This window comes from Phyllostomus hastatus, unplaced genomic scaffold (assembly GCF_019186645.2).
Source record: "Phyllostomus hastatus isolate PE091 unplaced genomic scaffold, TTU_PhHast_1.1 phas_scaffold_93, whole genome shotgun sequence".
Classification (NCBI taxonomy): domain Eukaryota; kingdom Metazoa; phylum Chordata; class Mammalia; order Chiroptera; family Phyllostomidae; genus Phyllostomus; species Phyllostomus hastatus.
Window position 1 is genome coordinate 39,492,712 of NW_025334042.1, and position 15,323 is coordinate 39,508,034.

General features: G+C 34.9%; 1 protein-coding gene across 1 annotated transcript in view; it reads left to right on the top strand.

The window, feature by feature from the left end:
- The window catches only part of SLCO1A2 (solute carrier organic anion transporter family member 1A2), a 70,033-nt gene extending 55,388 nt beyond the window's left edge, over nt 1-14,645 (top strand). Inside the window, exons 12-17 of the mRNA XM_045828953.1 lie at nt 491-686; nt 2,099-2,264; nt 3,402-3,574; nt 5,445-5,509; nt 6,043-6,160; nt 13,773-14,645. Of these exons, the coding sequence (XP_045684909.1) occupies nt 491-686; nt 2,099-2,264; nt 3,402-3,574; nt 5,445-5,509; nt 6,043-6,160; nt 13,773-13,992 (938 nt within the window). The 3' untranslated portion in view covers nt 13,993-14,645. The remainder of the gene's footprint in view (nt 1-490; nt 687-2,098; nt 2,265-3,401; nt 3,575-5,444; nt 5,510-6,042; nt 6,161-13,772) is intronic.
- The last annotated feature ends 678 nt before the right edge of the window (nt 14,646-15,323 follow it).

Genomic DNA, 15,323 nt, shown 5'->3' on the forward strand with positions numbered 1-15,323 from the left:
AAGACATGAAATGTAGATAGATACACTTGACAGTCACAGGCTCAGCAGTAATCTTTTAAAGTACCTGAAAGTGAGTCAAATTCTTAACAACCAAAGTGGGAATAAACAACAGAAAAATTATGTAAATCATATCTATATATATCCCAAAATGGAAACATAAATTACTGTTGTGCTTTGACTTGTCACTCCCACCTGAATCCTAAGAAGAGATATATAGATCATGATTTCTGCCTACAAGACATTTCCAGCCTACTGCAATTAATTAACTGAGTGATAATAACAGCCTTGAGAATATGCTTTGACACTGAGGGACATTTAAAAATATCTCTGTATATAATACATAATTAAGTAGGGATAAAATTCAGCCAGCCATCTTTACTGTGAATTGGACCTAGATGGTTTCATTTGCAAGACATGTTAAATGAAAGTAAAATCGTATTTGTTCCTTTGCTAAATCACATTGTAAATAACATTTTTCTTGCATTTATAGGTATTTATAACTTACCTCCAATATGCTTTGGATACATATTTGGTGGTTTAATTATGAAAAAGTTCAAGATCACTGTCAAACAAGCTGCCCACGTAGCCTTTTGGTTGTCTTTAGTAGACTACCTTCTCTACTTCTTGTGTTTTCTCATGACCTGTGATCATTTTGCAGTTGCTGGCTTAACCACCTCTTATAAAGGGTATGTTTTTTATTAAAGAATGTTACACACTTTGAATAGTTAATAACATATTTTCTCCAGTGATTACCCATGACCAAATCACTTACTAGTTGGAGTTAATGGCAGTCAGTAATCCATGGTCTTTCATCTTTCCTTCATCTGCCAATTGTACCTGTACATTGGGCTCTAGGTTATTAAAGAAGTTGGGAACATATCATAGGGTTGGTGAGTTTATGGTTGTGTGTGTGTCTTTGTGGTATCCTAGTAGATATTAAAGTGGATATCAAAAGAAACTACCTATAGTTTTAGGTTGCAGTAGGATATGTTATCCATATATTTTATACTCCCACAAATGGGTAAAATTAAGAGTTGACTCTACAGTCTCAATGGCCTTTACATGTTTCCACAAAAGGCTTAAATTTAGTATAACTCAATCCTGATGCAAGATACATTAATTCATATACAAATTCTTTTGTATTTTCTTTGTCTCCCTATCGAATAGTTTTAGATATGTACTTTGAGGGTTACCTGGGTCTATAGGAAAGTTGGGTGTGCTAGAGGCTGTGCTCCCCGGTTGAGCAGGCTCACTGTCCCCATTCTCTCCTTGAGTGAAGCTGTAGGACCTGCTGCATGGTTAGGTGGGGTCAGTGCCTGGGTGCCCTGACTGAACAAGGCCGCAGCTTGTGTTCAGCCACCGGGTGGGGCACAGGCTGGGTTCTGCTGCTGGACGGTGCTGCAGGGTTGGCCCCACAGTCCGGCAGTACTGTGGGTGAGGCTCTGAGGCTGCCCTGCGTTATTTGGTTAGGTGGAGCCAGAGGCTATGCTTAACAGTAAAGCAGGGGTCGTAGCTTGGTTCCCTGCTTTAGTGGGGCTGTAGGAGGGGCTTGATGACTGTCCATGTTCCCTGGGTGGGCTTCCTGCGTGGGTGGCCATCAAAATGGCAACATTGGTTGTTTCTGATTTCAGTTCCTGATTCATTTTCATACTGGAAGAATGTATTGGTTTACACATGTAGTTATGTTTCTGGAGCTAAATGTATTATGTATATGTTGAACTTACAGATTTTGATCTTAAAGTGAGCCTTTGAACTTGCCTTTATAAGATGTGATCTCTCTTGTTAATTTCCACCATATGGATCAACCACAGGGATTAGGTCAAGTTTATTTTTGAGTTCCCATAATACCTGGAAAACACTTTCCACATGGTAGGCACTCAGTTAATGCTTGTTGATTGGCTGTTTGTTTATCTGAACTAGATCATGGCTTTTCTGCCATATCTGTAGTCCCCAGGTCACACATTGATGGTTGGAACATTTTTCTTTCTACTTTAGGGAAGAGAGAAATTTAACTGCGGATTGAAATGAAAAAAAAAAAAAAAAAGAAAATTCCCTAACAGCCTTTCGATATTCATGGCATTATTTTAAATCATTTCAGAATGCAACCAGATTCCCATGAGGGAAATGCCATCCTTGCTGACTGCAACGTGGATTGCAACTGTCTGACGAAAACGTGGGACCCCGTGTGCGGGAGCAATGGGCTGTCCTATATGTCAGCCTGTCTGGCTGGCTGTGAGACGTTCGTTGGAACAGGACTAAAAATGGTAACACGACCTATTGTCATTTTGTATTTTTTAACAGAAATTTTGTTTTATGACCTGCATTGGCATTTTCCAGCTGTGAACTGGGCCCTCACTCAATACAATTACAATTAAAGCTTTTCTTTAAAGCCAAATTAATTTTTTGTGGAAAAAATAAACTTTTTTCATAGGCTCACTCAATTTACCTTTTATTTCCTAAAGCTTATTTTAAATCTTTGTAGTGTCTGAGCACTGATATTTAATTTCATAGCAGTTGACATTATTACTCAGGTAATTTTTTAAAAAATAATCTGGACTGAAATATTTTTATCATTGATATAAAGCTGGCAGTTTTGATCCCAATTACTCAGCTAATTGTTTGACTGTTTTTTTTTCTCTGTGCCTATGTACATACTTTCTGTGTTTTTCACATTCTGAAAGCTTTATACGATAGAATTAGGTGCGTTTTCTTGCCTCAAGATGGTGGTTGGTGATCAAAGTAAAATATAAACTTTGATTCTTATTCAAACCTGGAAACATAAGAATTCAAAAAGGGTTAACTTTAGTCTGTTTTTCAATGAACTATATTATTTGAAACAAAACTTTATTTATCCTAAGTATCTAAATATCTCAAGTGAACATTCTGAAAGAAATTTTGTTTGTATTGTGGCAAGACAGTATATATTTTTAAAAGCATGATTTCAGGATAGCTTGAGGTAATTTACTCAAGCTATCAAATTTACTCCATAAACAGGGTCCAGCAGAAGTAAGGCCTGCCTGAGGGTGGTGGGTAGGGTCATAATATGGGTGTGTTAATTCATAGTTTGAATTTGAACATTTCATTTAAAATGTCATATGGTGTGCTTGAGTGTGATATTGTTATGTTACAAAAGTACATGCTTATGATTTTGTGATAAAAGATTTGATAATAAAGCGGGGTGTTATTTGCGCCAGACCCTGTATTTAAAGACTGATACAGTTTTTCCGAGACGACCTTTCTATTTTTTGTTTTTTGTTATGATCCTGAGAGACACCAAAAAGGAGATGAGAATAAAGGACATAAACAGTCTCCATCTTGATCCAACTGGTGATGTGGAAAATATTTGACATTTGTGTTTAAAATTTTCTTCCCTAAATAGGATCATATATTATTTTTGTCAGGTGTTCCAAAACTGTAGCTGCATTCAGACCTCAGGAAACGCATCTGCAGTCCTTGGGCTGTGTGGCAAAGGGCCCGACTGTTCCATGATGCTCCAGTACTTCCTAATCTTGTCGTCCATCAGCAGTTTCATTTATTCTTTATCTGCCATTCCTGGATACATGGTTCTTTTGAGGTACACGAATTATTGCTTTTTTAAAAAAATTTAGATTCCTTTCTGGTCTTTTATTAAGGCAACTTGTTAAGAAAGCCAGTTGGAGCCACAGTATCTAAGAATTCAGTGCTCTACTCTAACATTCATTAAGAGTTTGCATTAAGCATTATTAAGTGTTATGAAATTTTAAAGGCAGCACTATAAATGTTCACCTGTTGGCTTCTCCTTTTGTTGCTTTTCTTCCTTACTTCTTACAGTTGATTTAGTGAGATTCTCATTGTTTAACACAAAAGGAGACACATTTATATTTTGAGGTAAACCATATCAGACAGTCATTTTGTAGGCAGAGTGGTTGCCTAGCAACCACTCCTAGCCAATGGGCCGACCTGTAAAGACAGCAGAGTAAAGCTGTTTGAAGCCTCTGTTTCACTAATTACTATCTACAGGGCACTGGGCAGGACACTGGACCTTTCTAAGCTCCACATTTTTTAAAAATAGAAAGTGGGCATAATAATAAATGCTCAACTCCCTTACCTGCTTTTTGCGAGACACGAATAATGAAAGGCTTACTAAAACTAGGAAATTACAGATGTAGGATTCAAACTTTGGTATATTGTACCTGTGTGCTCCCAGTCACGGTATTCTTCATGCTTAATAAACAATTCTAAACACGCCTAACAAACAAAGTTTGCATTTACTTCTCCTTTCTTCATCTTTTATTAGAACTCAGAAGCAGAGGTAAGTTAGTCCTAGTTCTCAGTTCCATAGTACCTCATTGTCATAGATTGGAGTAAGGTTTCTCTTTTGTTTCATTTTCCTTTATTTTTATCATTTTCATTCCATTTTCCACTTCTTCTAGTCATAAGTATCCATAAACTAAAATTAGTTTATTAGTTATTAGTGTGTTACATAGCTTCCACATATATGGAAACTTTTCATAGGTATATTTTTATTATTATTATTTTATTTTTAGGTTCAGAGAACACAATCTGAAAGATGTGGAGTTTTGAGGAGAAATATTGAGGCTTTCTTTGGCACTTAATGCATGGCTAATTTTTTAGTGTTTTATGTGTATCTTCTGCATTTTGGGTATACAGTTTCCATATTTCTTGGATTGAAGTAAATCTTGGCATTATCTGAATTTGGTAAATCCATAATTGTTTTTTTTGTCTGCTTAACCCATCAGCAATTCAGAGATGTGTGTCAAAATATCTAAACATTTCTGATGTGTTTCTCCTTATAATTATGTCATTTTAAAATTTATACATTTGGAGGTGATATTGTAGGTGAAGGTGTGCCTTTGACCACTATGCTTCTGTTACTACCAGCACACAATTTCCTGTACCTTTTCATCACTTCTTTTAAGAAATTTTACTTTGTTTCTTATTAAAATTGCAGTGCTAGGTTTCTTTTTCTTTCCTGTTATATAATTTTCCTTTCCTTTAGTTTTAATCTTCAATTCTTTCATTTCACTTCATAAACAGTTTGCTAGATCTGATTTTGGAATCTGAGACTGGTGAATTTAACCTACTTATGTTTACTATGCTTATTGTGATAGGGCTCTTTTTGTCATTTTATTTTATGTGTTTTATTTATTTGACTTTCTCTTTGCTTCTTTTTTATTGTTTTCCATGGTATATATTGGATTTTCTTCTTCTGTTTTGAAAGTTATGTCTTTCAAATGGTTAACCTGATTATTGAGCTTCTTAGCTATGTTTTTGTTTCTCTCATCAGTTTCAAAGCTTCTCAGTATTAATATCTACTCCCTAATAAGACAAGTACTTAATTACGCTTTTAGCTGTTTTCACATTTCTATTTCTCAATCTCTTGCCAATATTATAATATGGAGTTTAAGATCTGGATTTTATTCATTTACTCATTTATTCTTTAGGTGTATCAAGCCTGAGCAGAAGTCTCTCGGTGTGGGATTACATACATTTTCCACGAGAGTATTTGGTAAAAGTAGTTATTTTTTTTCCAACATTGTATCAGACCATTACTAAACTCGAAGTAAATGCAATCTCTACATCCCTCCTGCTTTAAACAGTGCTCTATAATTTATATTAGAATGGAGTACAAGAAGAAATAGAGAACTTCCCACTTTTACTTAAAAAAGTCCCATCTGACCTTAATTTTACTTTTCATCTATTGGATTTGAAAATCCAACAAATAGAAAATGCTATGTTAAAGTAAAATGTATATATGATTGGTCCAAACATTACATAAAAATGTAATCATTAATTTAATATTTTCTCCATCAATATGTTTTATGTTGCATTTGTCCATAAGATTACCGATCCTTTATAATCTAGAAACTTTAAGGATAAAAGTAATTTCTAATTTCTAAAAATAAAATTTAAAGTATTAAATTTAGGTTTCATTAAACGTGTTGGTTTTACAAATAGAGAAAATTGAAACACTTCCAAACAAAACAATGTATCTTAATTTTTACCTTGTTCATGGATTTTTCTTTCTCTTTTTCTTTTTAGCTGGAATCCCTGCACCTATATATTTTGGAGCTTTAATGGACTCCACATGTTTACACTGGCCAACTTTTAAATGTGGTGAGTCAGGAGCATGCAGGATATATGATTCTACCACCTTCAGGTAAAGATAATTTTTTCAGACTTGTTTTCTTAGCATAGGCTGCATAAAATGGTACCAATGTGTTTAATACTTTCTTTGTCAAGTGACTAGTCAACTTTTTTTGCTTTGTTTCCAGAATAGATATGGATATAATATCTCCATTTTTATTTATGTACTACAATTTTATTTCCTCAATATCTTCAAAGTACTTGATAGGTAAAGCATGGATGATTTCCTCAACCTAGACTTTCAAAATGTGGTTTGTTAACTGGGTTGCAGTCAATGCATGATTGAAGGTACATGAACTTCCTATCCAAATTACACTACTCTCCACAGTGACCTTGTTCATCTCATGGCACACATACACTAATTACTAAAATTCTGCAACGAAAAATATAATCCATGACAAAAATAGGTATAATTTTGATTCATTCACACTGGACAGCTACTGCTGTGTTGGCGGTTGTCATTTTTTTATTTGACAATCTGTGGGAAAAGAGGTCAGTGCCCCTGACCAAATACTCAGGTGTTGCATGCTTTAAAAACTCTCACGGCACACACCTGCTGTGGCACACTGGTAGAAAATCGCTGCTCTAAAGTATCCCCATTTCATGCTCCATCATTTTAGTATCTTACTAGCTTGAATCCTCACATCTTAGCACCATCCACCTCTGATCTCCAAAGTGATACTTCTCCCTCATTAAATTTCACTGACACAATATTCTTCATGTCTCTTAAAGGTTTATTTTTTTGTTAATATAAATATGATTTTGAACAAGACACGTGATAATATTAACCTATTTTTGAACAAAATTCTTCCATTGTTAATCTTTCTACTCGAAGTTCTTTTTCATTTTTTCCCCCTTGTTCCTTTTCCTCTCCTTCTGATATTGATTTGATACCACCCAAAACAAAAAGTTCTTTTTCATTTGATACCTAAATCTGGTTTAATTTTGTGTTAAGCTTCAATGAGGCAGTAAGAAAAATCTTTAATTTACTAGAAAACAGTTTAGTTTTGTTTCAAACATTCTAAGATCTAATCTTGATCAGTAAAGGGCTGTCAAGGACTTTGCTGTCAAGAACAGTGAAGAGAGCAGATAGCTTGAGATTCATGTTTTCATCAGTTCACCTTTTCCCATGGTGCCACAGGGGTAATGAGAAGGCAGGGGTAATGAGAAGGCGGGTCCAGCCACATACTGTGCAGGCAATGGATTTGCATCATAGTGGAGAAACCCCAAGGATTACTAGTGTAGGTTGTCTTCATCCTGCTACTTAGAATCCTGTAGATAGTAGCCTTAATTAAATGCTATTTCAGACAAGATGATTATATAGTTGGTACTATCCTCTATCAGTCAGATTAATTAGGATGGCTGATAAAGTGTACTTGTGAGAAAATTCACCATAAACTAATATAGTATAGAAACAAGAGGTAGATAGTGTTGGTAGGGAATTCTCCACGGCCCCCTTGCATTTCTGCCTAGCTTGTTAGCAGGGACTTTTGTTCTGGACTCCTTTTACAAGGATGATTGAACAGCACGTGTCCTTAGAAGATATAGGTAGTGTTTCCTTCTGGAGCAGAGTGTCCAGGATCATGAAGATAAAATCTCCTTCTGGGGCTAATGTCGGTAGGCTTACTTGCAACCCAGTCCAAAGTTTGAGATTTCCTAAACTCAGGATTTCTTAGCTGTGACCTAAATCCACTGTGTGTACAACATTCACTGACATTTCCTTCTGTGTCACCCCTTTGGGACTTGGGATTAAGGATAAACAACCTGGACATTAAATATGTTAGTAAAAAAGTCATTTGTCTCTGACCATGAAGTCCTGTACCTCCTGCCAGCATCAGTGCAACTGTGGCAAACTCACCATTTAGCTTGAAATCCAGGTAAAATCTAAAACTCTTTTGTAGTTTTTGAGAACAGGAACACTGATTAATTTTAAATTTTGCCAAAATTAAGAATGATCACTTACACTTATTCCCATTAATAGAAAGGGGAAAATATTAAGAAAAATTCAATGTAATGAGAAAAAGGAAAATCACAACACACAAAATGAGTTTTAAAAACTAAGCCTAAATATGCCAGGTTTCACAATAAATATAACCAATTGAACTTGCTTTTTAAATGATTGCTTTTTAAGTGACTTTCACATTAGAGTTTTCAAAATTTCAGCTATATGTTGTTTATGAGAGACAGACTAAAAACTATAATGCAAAGAAAGGTTGAAGACAAAGGTCAGAAAAGACATTCCAGGCATATATTAAATCAAGCTTCTATAGTTATATTAATGACTAGGAGACAAAACAGAATTTAAAGTGAAAAGGATTAACAGAGTTAAAGAGGATATTACTTAATAATAAAATAAATACTTTACCAAGAATATATAATAGTTATGAGCCCATATAAATCTATATCATCATAACTTCAAATATATAAAACAAAAATTTACAAAATTACAATAAAAATGTAAAATCAGAGTAGAAAATTTCAACACACTTCTCCAAAAAGTGAATATGAAATATAAACAAAAAATTAGTGAGGATACAGAATATTTGGCCCACCAAATTACATAACAGTTATATCATAGATACATAGCAGTTTTTAACCCAATGATTAGAATATATATTCTTTTCATATCTATAATAAACATTTATAACAATTGATCAGGTACTATGACACAAAGAAAATTAAAAAAAAAATCCCAGTATTGATACTTTACAACCTGTTTTCTGTCCCTGGTGCAATGGAATTGTTACAGAACAGAGCCAAGGGTGGGGGTATGATATACTATTACTGAAAGGACTCCCCACTAGGTTCGCTATGCCCACTGCCAGAGGAAAGACATCTCTCAATGCCAGAGATTTGTGAAAAAGAAAGGACATGTTTATTTAAAGCTATACAGACTTAAAGTAGTGACCCAATGTCTTCATTAAAATATTAAAGTCCTTTAGGACACCCACAGACATACACAGTCCTTCCTTCTCCCTCTGCCCTAATCTGGGGTATCTTATCTCAGGAAAAGAAGCAGAAGTCTGTGATTCAGGCTCCTGGCATCATCGGCTATGTCGCCGCCAGTATCTCCATTTAATCCAAAGCTATGTGGCACCTTCTCATGGCCCACCAGCAAGAGTCCTTTCACTCTTTTTCTTCCAGGCAAAGTCTCTCCTGCTTCCTAAACAACATGGCAAAAGGGAGCACTCAAAAGCCATGTACGTGGTTCCCACTCTCGCCAAAGCTGCAAGGGTCCCCATTCTGCCAAGGCCATGGGGTTCTCTCTCGAATGGCTGCTGCATCTGGGTTTAAATGCCTGCATCAGTCTTCCTCTACAGTCCCATTTCTGACTCCTCCTACAATCAGTTACAACTGCCAGCATTCCTGTATCCTTCCAGCTTTACTGGGCTGCCATAGTGAGTCTGGGCAGGCGTGGCACCATGGCGTGGAGCCAGTCATCTCCAAGCTTTCACACAGGTGCCATAACTAGGGGGAGTTGCCTCCCAGTTACATCTTGGGTGAAAGTCACTTCCATCCCCCTGACTCAAAGCATGGCCACAGATATTTAACATATCTATGAAACCAGTTAAAGGTTATAGATATGTTAAATGACCATGTCAGAGGTTAGCTGCAAGGCTGTTGCTGTACAAAATAGCTCTGCATGGTCCTGTTCCATGTGTCCCTTCCCCCAGCTCAAACCTGTGGAGGGGAGGTGTGATGACATCCTATATATTTTTCTAATATTTCCTGGACAACTTGAGTTCTGGACCCTGTTCCAAATCCCTATTTGGGGCCCCCCTCTTGGCTGTACCCTGTTACAGGATGAGACATCTATGATAAAAATATTGCCAAACACCGCATGTTTGGAATTACTCATGGATGAAAGAACAAATTATAATAAACTAATTAACTGGAACTCTAAGTCAATGAAAACAGGAAATAAGAAAACTTATGGGATGAAGTTAAATCAGTACTCAAAGGCATATTTAGAACTTTAAATATGTACATATTTAAAAGACTGAATATAGCCCTGGCTGGCATAGCTCAGTGGATTGAACGTGGGCTGCGAACCAAAGTGTCGCAGGTTCGATTCCGAGTCAGGGTACATGCCTGGGTTGCAGGCCATGACCCCCAGCAACTGCACATTGATGTTTCTCTTTCCCTCTCTTTCTCCCTCTCTTCCCTCTCTAAAATAAATAAATAAATAAAATCTTTTTTTAAAACAGACTGAATATTAATGAACTTAAATTTTAAAAGAAAACAACAACAACAACAACAAAACAATCTGATAGGTGACTCAGTAAGCTACATATTTTTATAATTCCAAAGAAGACATGTCCATGTTCAAAGACAAAATAAACATCATCCTGGACTTCCTGTTTTGCTGAGCCAGAAATTGAAAAGAAACATAAAGGGAATAAGCACAACTGAGTTCAAAGGCTGAATGGGAACGCTCTAAGCCTAGAAACAGGCAGTGGCTTCTGGGACATCAGCTTCCAGAGGAAAAATAAAGTACTTGTTAAGAAACTAGATCCAGAGTCAATGCTTTGATCCAAATAGTGGGGTAGAACACAGAACACCCTGGGACTGGGTTAAATAGTGTTCCTCAAAATTTCATGTCCAGCTGTAAATTCAGAATATTTTATTTGGATATAGGGTCTTTGCTAATGGAATTAATTAAATTAAAACAAGGTCATAGTGGATTATAATGGGTCCAAAATCCAATCACTGGTGTCCTTTTAAGAAAGGGAAAGGAGACAGTGACACAGACACATAGGGAGAATGTCATATGATGACCGGGGAAGAGATTGTAGGGATGCACCTACAAACCAAAGCATGCTAAGGATTGCTGGCAGCTAATCTTAGTGAGGAAGAGTAGAGGAGGGACTCTCTCCTGGGGCCTTCCGAGGAAGCCTGGCACTGCCAACACCTGGGTTTCAGACTTCTAGCCTTTAGCACTGTGAGAGATTAATTTTTTTGTTTGCTATGCCATCAAGTTTGTGGTGCTTTGTTACAACAGCTCAAAGAAAGTAATATAAACTTCATTGTAAAAAAGTTTAAAAATAAAACAACCTTTTGCAGATCATCACTGTGTTAGTTGGGAGGGAGTATTACACAGACACATCAAAGAACTAGAGCAAGTGATGTGTGCCCTCTGTGAGTGCTCCCAGTGTCACTGTGAAAAATCACCCTCGTAAGAACTAGGTTGGCTTAAAAACCTGGGGAATTGGAAAAAACAAAGGCAAATTTATCAGGTTTGAAGGAGTGAATGCAACAAAATGGAGCAAGAAAAGCAAAGCAAAACAACCACCACCAACAAAACACTCCAAAGGAGCTTGTGCACTAAAAAGTAACAACACATGAATAAATCCAATATTCGAAAAATAAGCACATAAATCACCAATTGAAACATGACTTGATTCCAGGTTAAATTTAAGAGTTTTAAAGTGACAGGATGAAGGGGTGAAATGACGACAGTTTTAAAATATTTTAAACCAGCACAATAGGTTTAAAATGGTAAATGGATGGTATTCATTATCCATTAAAAGTGAATAAGAAATGATGAAAAAACTAGAAAAAATGAGAATATCAAAAAGAACATTTAGAAATATTAAAGATTAAGTGTATAGCACTCATATAGTAAAGGGAATTTTATATATGTAATAAATGTAAACTCTGTGTGATTAAAATGAGATCTGATGAATTGGAAGAGAGTACAGAATTTATCTAAAATGTAAATTAATGATCAGAACCAACTAAGTGAAAATTAACTACAAATAAATAATATTAAAGAACAATTAACTAACTATATATTTCAGAAGATTTCTAAAAAACAGAATGAGGAAATAACAATAAATCAAAGAACTAATGACTTTGAATTTCCTGGAATTTAAAAAAGACATAAAATTTCAGATCAAAAGTGCATTTCAAATGCCTAGTAGGATAAATATAAATAGACATATCACAATAAAATTATAAACCATCGAGGTAAGAAAGAAAAAGAATGACATAAAATTTACCCAGAGAAATAAACATGTAACTCACAAGAAATAAAAATTGGACCAATAGCTAATAGGTTATGAGCAACAATAGTTCATAATATCTTTATGATCTTTATTGCTTTTGGTTTGGGTTGACATTAAACACAAACTACAGAGCAAGAAATGGGAAAATGTGGCTGCTTACAAAATTCAAAATTTTCCTTACAACAGGAGGTACTATAGACAGTAAAGGATGGTAGGACATAACTGGGGAGCATAGGAACTCTCCTGCACTACTGATGGTAAATAAAAACTATGAAGAGAACTATTGGGCAATATTTACAAAGTTTCATCCTCCATATCTGAGACCCTTAGCTATATTTTAGAGAAACTCTTGCTCACACACACAAGGAAACATGTAAATGGAAGTTTATTGAAGTAATGTAGACATTAGAAAAATTTAAGCAAAAAAAGTGTCCAATAGGAAGCTAGATTAATAAATGTGGTGTGCTCATACAATGGAATATGGTGTAACAGTTAAAAAATAAAGCGAAACTGCATGTACAAACATAGTTTAAAAATGGTGAGCTAATACAGGAATTTTCAGAATAAAACACAGTATTTTGCCAAATTTTTTAAATGTAAAAACATATAAAATACTTGTGTATATCATGAATATGTAACTGTCCATTGTAAAACTATACAAATAAACTAGGAATAAAATCCACAAAATTTAACATAATGTTATATCTGGGATGGGTTAGAAGGCAATAAGATCACAGGGGCACATGGAGACTTATGTATTAGTATTTTCTTCTGAAGTGGTCTGAAATAAAAGTAGCAAAATTTAGTCATTTAAAAAACCTGAGTGGTGAGTAAGGATGTTTATTTTTTATGTATTCTTGAAATGTTTCATAATAAAAGAAAATTTGAGAAGTAGAAAGATGAAAATAGAAAGCAGAAATTAATAGATGAAACCAAAAAATAAAAATTGTGTTTTTGAAAAGTTTAATATAATAATGACAATTACATGAAAAGACAAAGAGAGGTGACATGAACACTATTAAGAATAGAAAAGAGACTATAAGTACAGTTACTTATATATTTGAGATAATTTGGAAGCATATTAAATGAGAATTTTCTAAACAAATAATATATTACCAAAATTTTACTATGATATGTAAAAACCATGAACATTTTTATAGTTATTTCAACTGAGTCAATCAAAATTCCCATCACTAAAAGCACCAGGTCCCGAGGCCTTTAAGGCTAGTCTTCCAAACCTTCAGTGACCTGATGATAATCAACAGTGATTCCTTGGGAGCATTCATATTAAGTACTGGAATAAAAGTGCAATCACTGTTAATATTAAATTTAAGTTGGAGAGTCTAGTCAATATAAATAAAACAAAAATAGCAGCAAATGATTAGAAAAGAAGGAAAAAAACTGGATTTTCTGGATGAAAAATTCCAAAGAAAACCATTTTAACAAATAATAAGCAAGTTTCACAAAGTTGCCTATGTGTAATCAACATGCAAAACAGTTAACTGCTGTTGTTCTTATGGCAATAAAATACTAATATAATTAAAGATATGCAAAACGGGTTTGTATTCATCACACTGTCTATGTAAGATTTAATATGTTCTAACATTTTTTTGATAGATACCTCTACCTTGGATTGCCAATAACACTGAGAGGATTAAGCTTTTTTCCAGCCTTTTTGATCCTAATTATTTTGAGGAAGTATCATCTACCTGGTGACGATGCCTCTTCAGGAACTGTGCCTGTAGAGGCAACGATTGCAGGGAAGGAAAATGAGTGCCAAGAAATGGACCAAATTTCCAAAGTTTTGAATAATGATGAATTCAAAACTAAACTGTAATGCCTTATTATATCATGTTTCCAGAGTTGGAGTGCACACTATAACTTAGTTGTTTTTAAAATCAGTAGAGGTACTGCAGCTAACTTTTCCTTGTCTCTAAGGACCTCAAAAAAGATTTTGTACTGAAGATGAAAACATGTTCTCTGATGGTATTTCTGACACTCTAATGGCACTTGTGGTTTTCCTCAGAAGGACATTTACAACAACCCTCAAAACAGGCTATTAAAGCCAGCTTTATTTGCATGTTGTAACAGCAATTTCTCTTTCATCTTATGTATATTTCTGGCATTTCCTTTTCCAAACGATTCTAAAGATTTCCTGTTATGAAAATGTATTTAATTCTATTAAATTTCTGCTTTGATATTAGGGTTATTTAGAGATTGCAATTCTCATCCTGTTTATGTGATTATTTAAGTATTTCATTTATATTATTACTTTCAAGTAAAAGAAGCCTATGTCTTCTTGTTTTATTTAGAAATTGTTCTTGAACTCTTCCTATTCCTTCCATATGTGACTCTGAAAATAGATTACTCATCAATGTGCCATCATATGCTTTCAGTTCATTCCCTGCTTTATTATTTATGTCATATATTTGTTCATTTTGGTCAGAGTACTGCCAAACTGAATCAGGTTATTAAAAATTATGCAGCAAAGATTGTTGGAATTTTTTTTCAGCAATTCAAAGCAGGAGACTCGCTTAAAAACAAGTGTCCGAGCCACAGAAGGAAAGGGTGATATTAGAAAAACACTGGTCCTTAAAGGCTGCTTGTAGTGAAGACATTGTGAAAGAAACACTTCCCCGGTTCAGGAGGTCTCTGTGGATCACTGTCCATTCCACTCATGGTGCCTGAAGTTAACACGAGAGCATGAGTTCTCCATAAACTATTTTAGAGAATGAAGCTTTTTAAAAGTAGCTTCTGTTGTGAAACTGAAGTTAATAAGATTCAAGGTACACATTTTAAACTAAATCGACTTTATAAAAAATGAATAAACAAAAAACTGAATCTACTCTCAGTATTATTTTATAACTTATGGATACAATGCAAGAGCCTTTTGGAGAATGCAGTGTTTTGGGTTTAAGAGAGTAGAATGAACAGCCATATTTACCTACTTCTTTATCTTCCTCCTTTTTCTTTATCCCATTGACATTATAGTCAATATGTAAAAATCATATGAATCCCTAGTAGTGAGGAGAATACAGAAAGGAAGAATGGGAGAAGTGAGTGTCAATATATTATGGTTACTTATGTGGAATATAAAGGGAATGGGATGGAACAGACTGGGAGAAGCTGTAATTCAGAATGTACCTACAAGGAACCTGGAATGTAGGT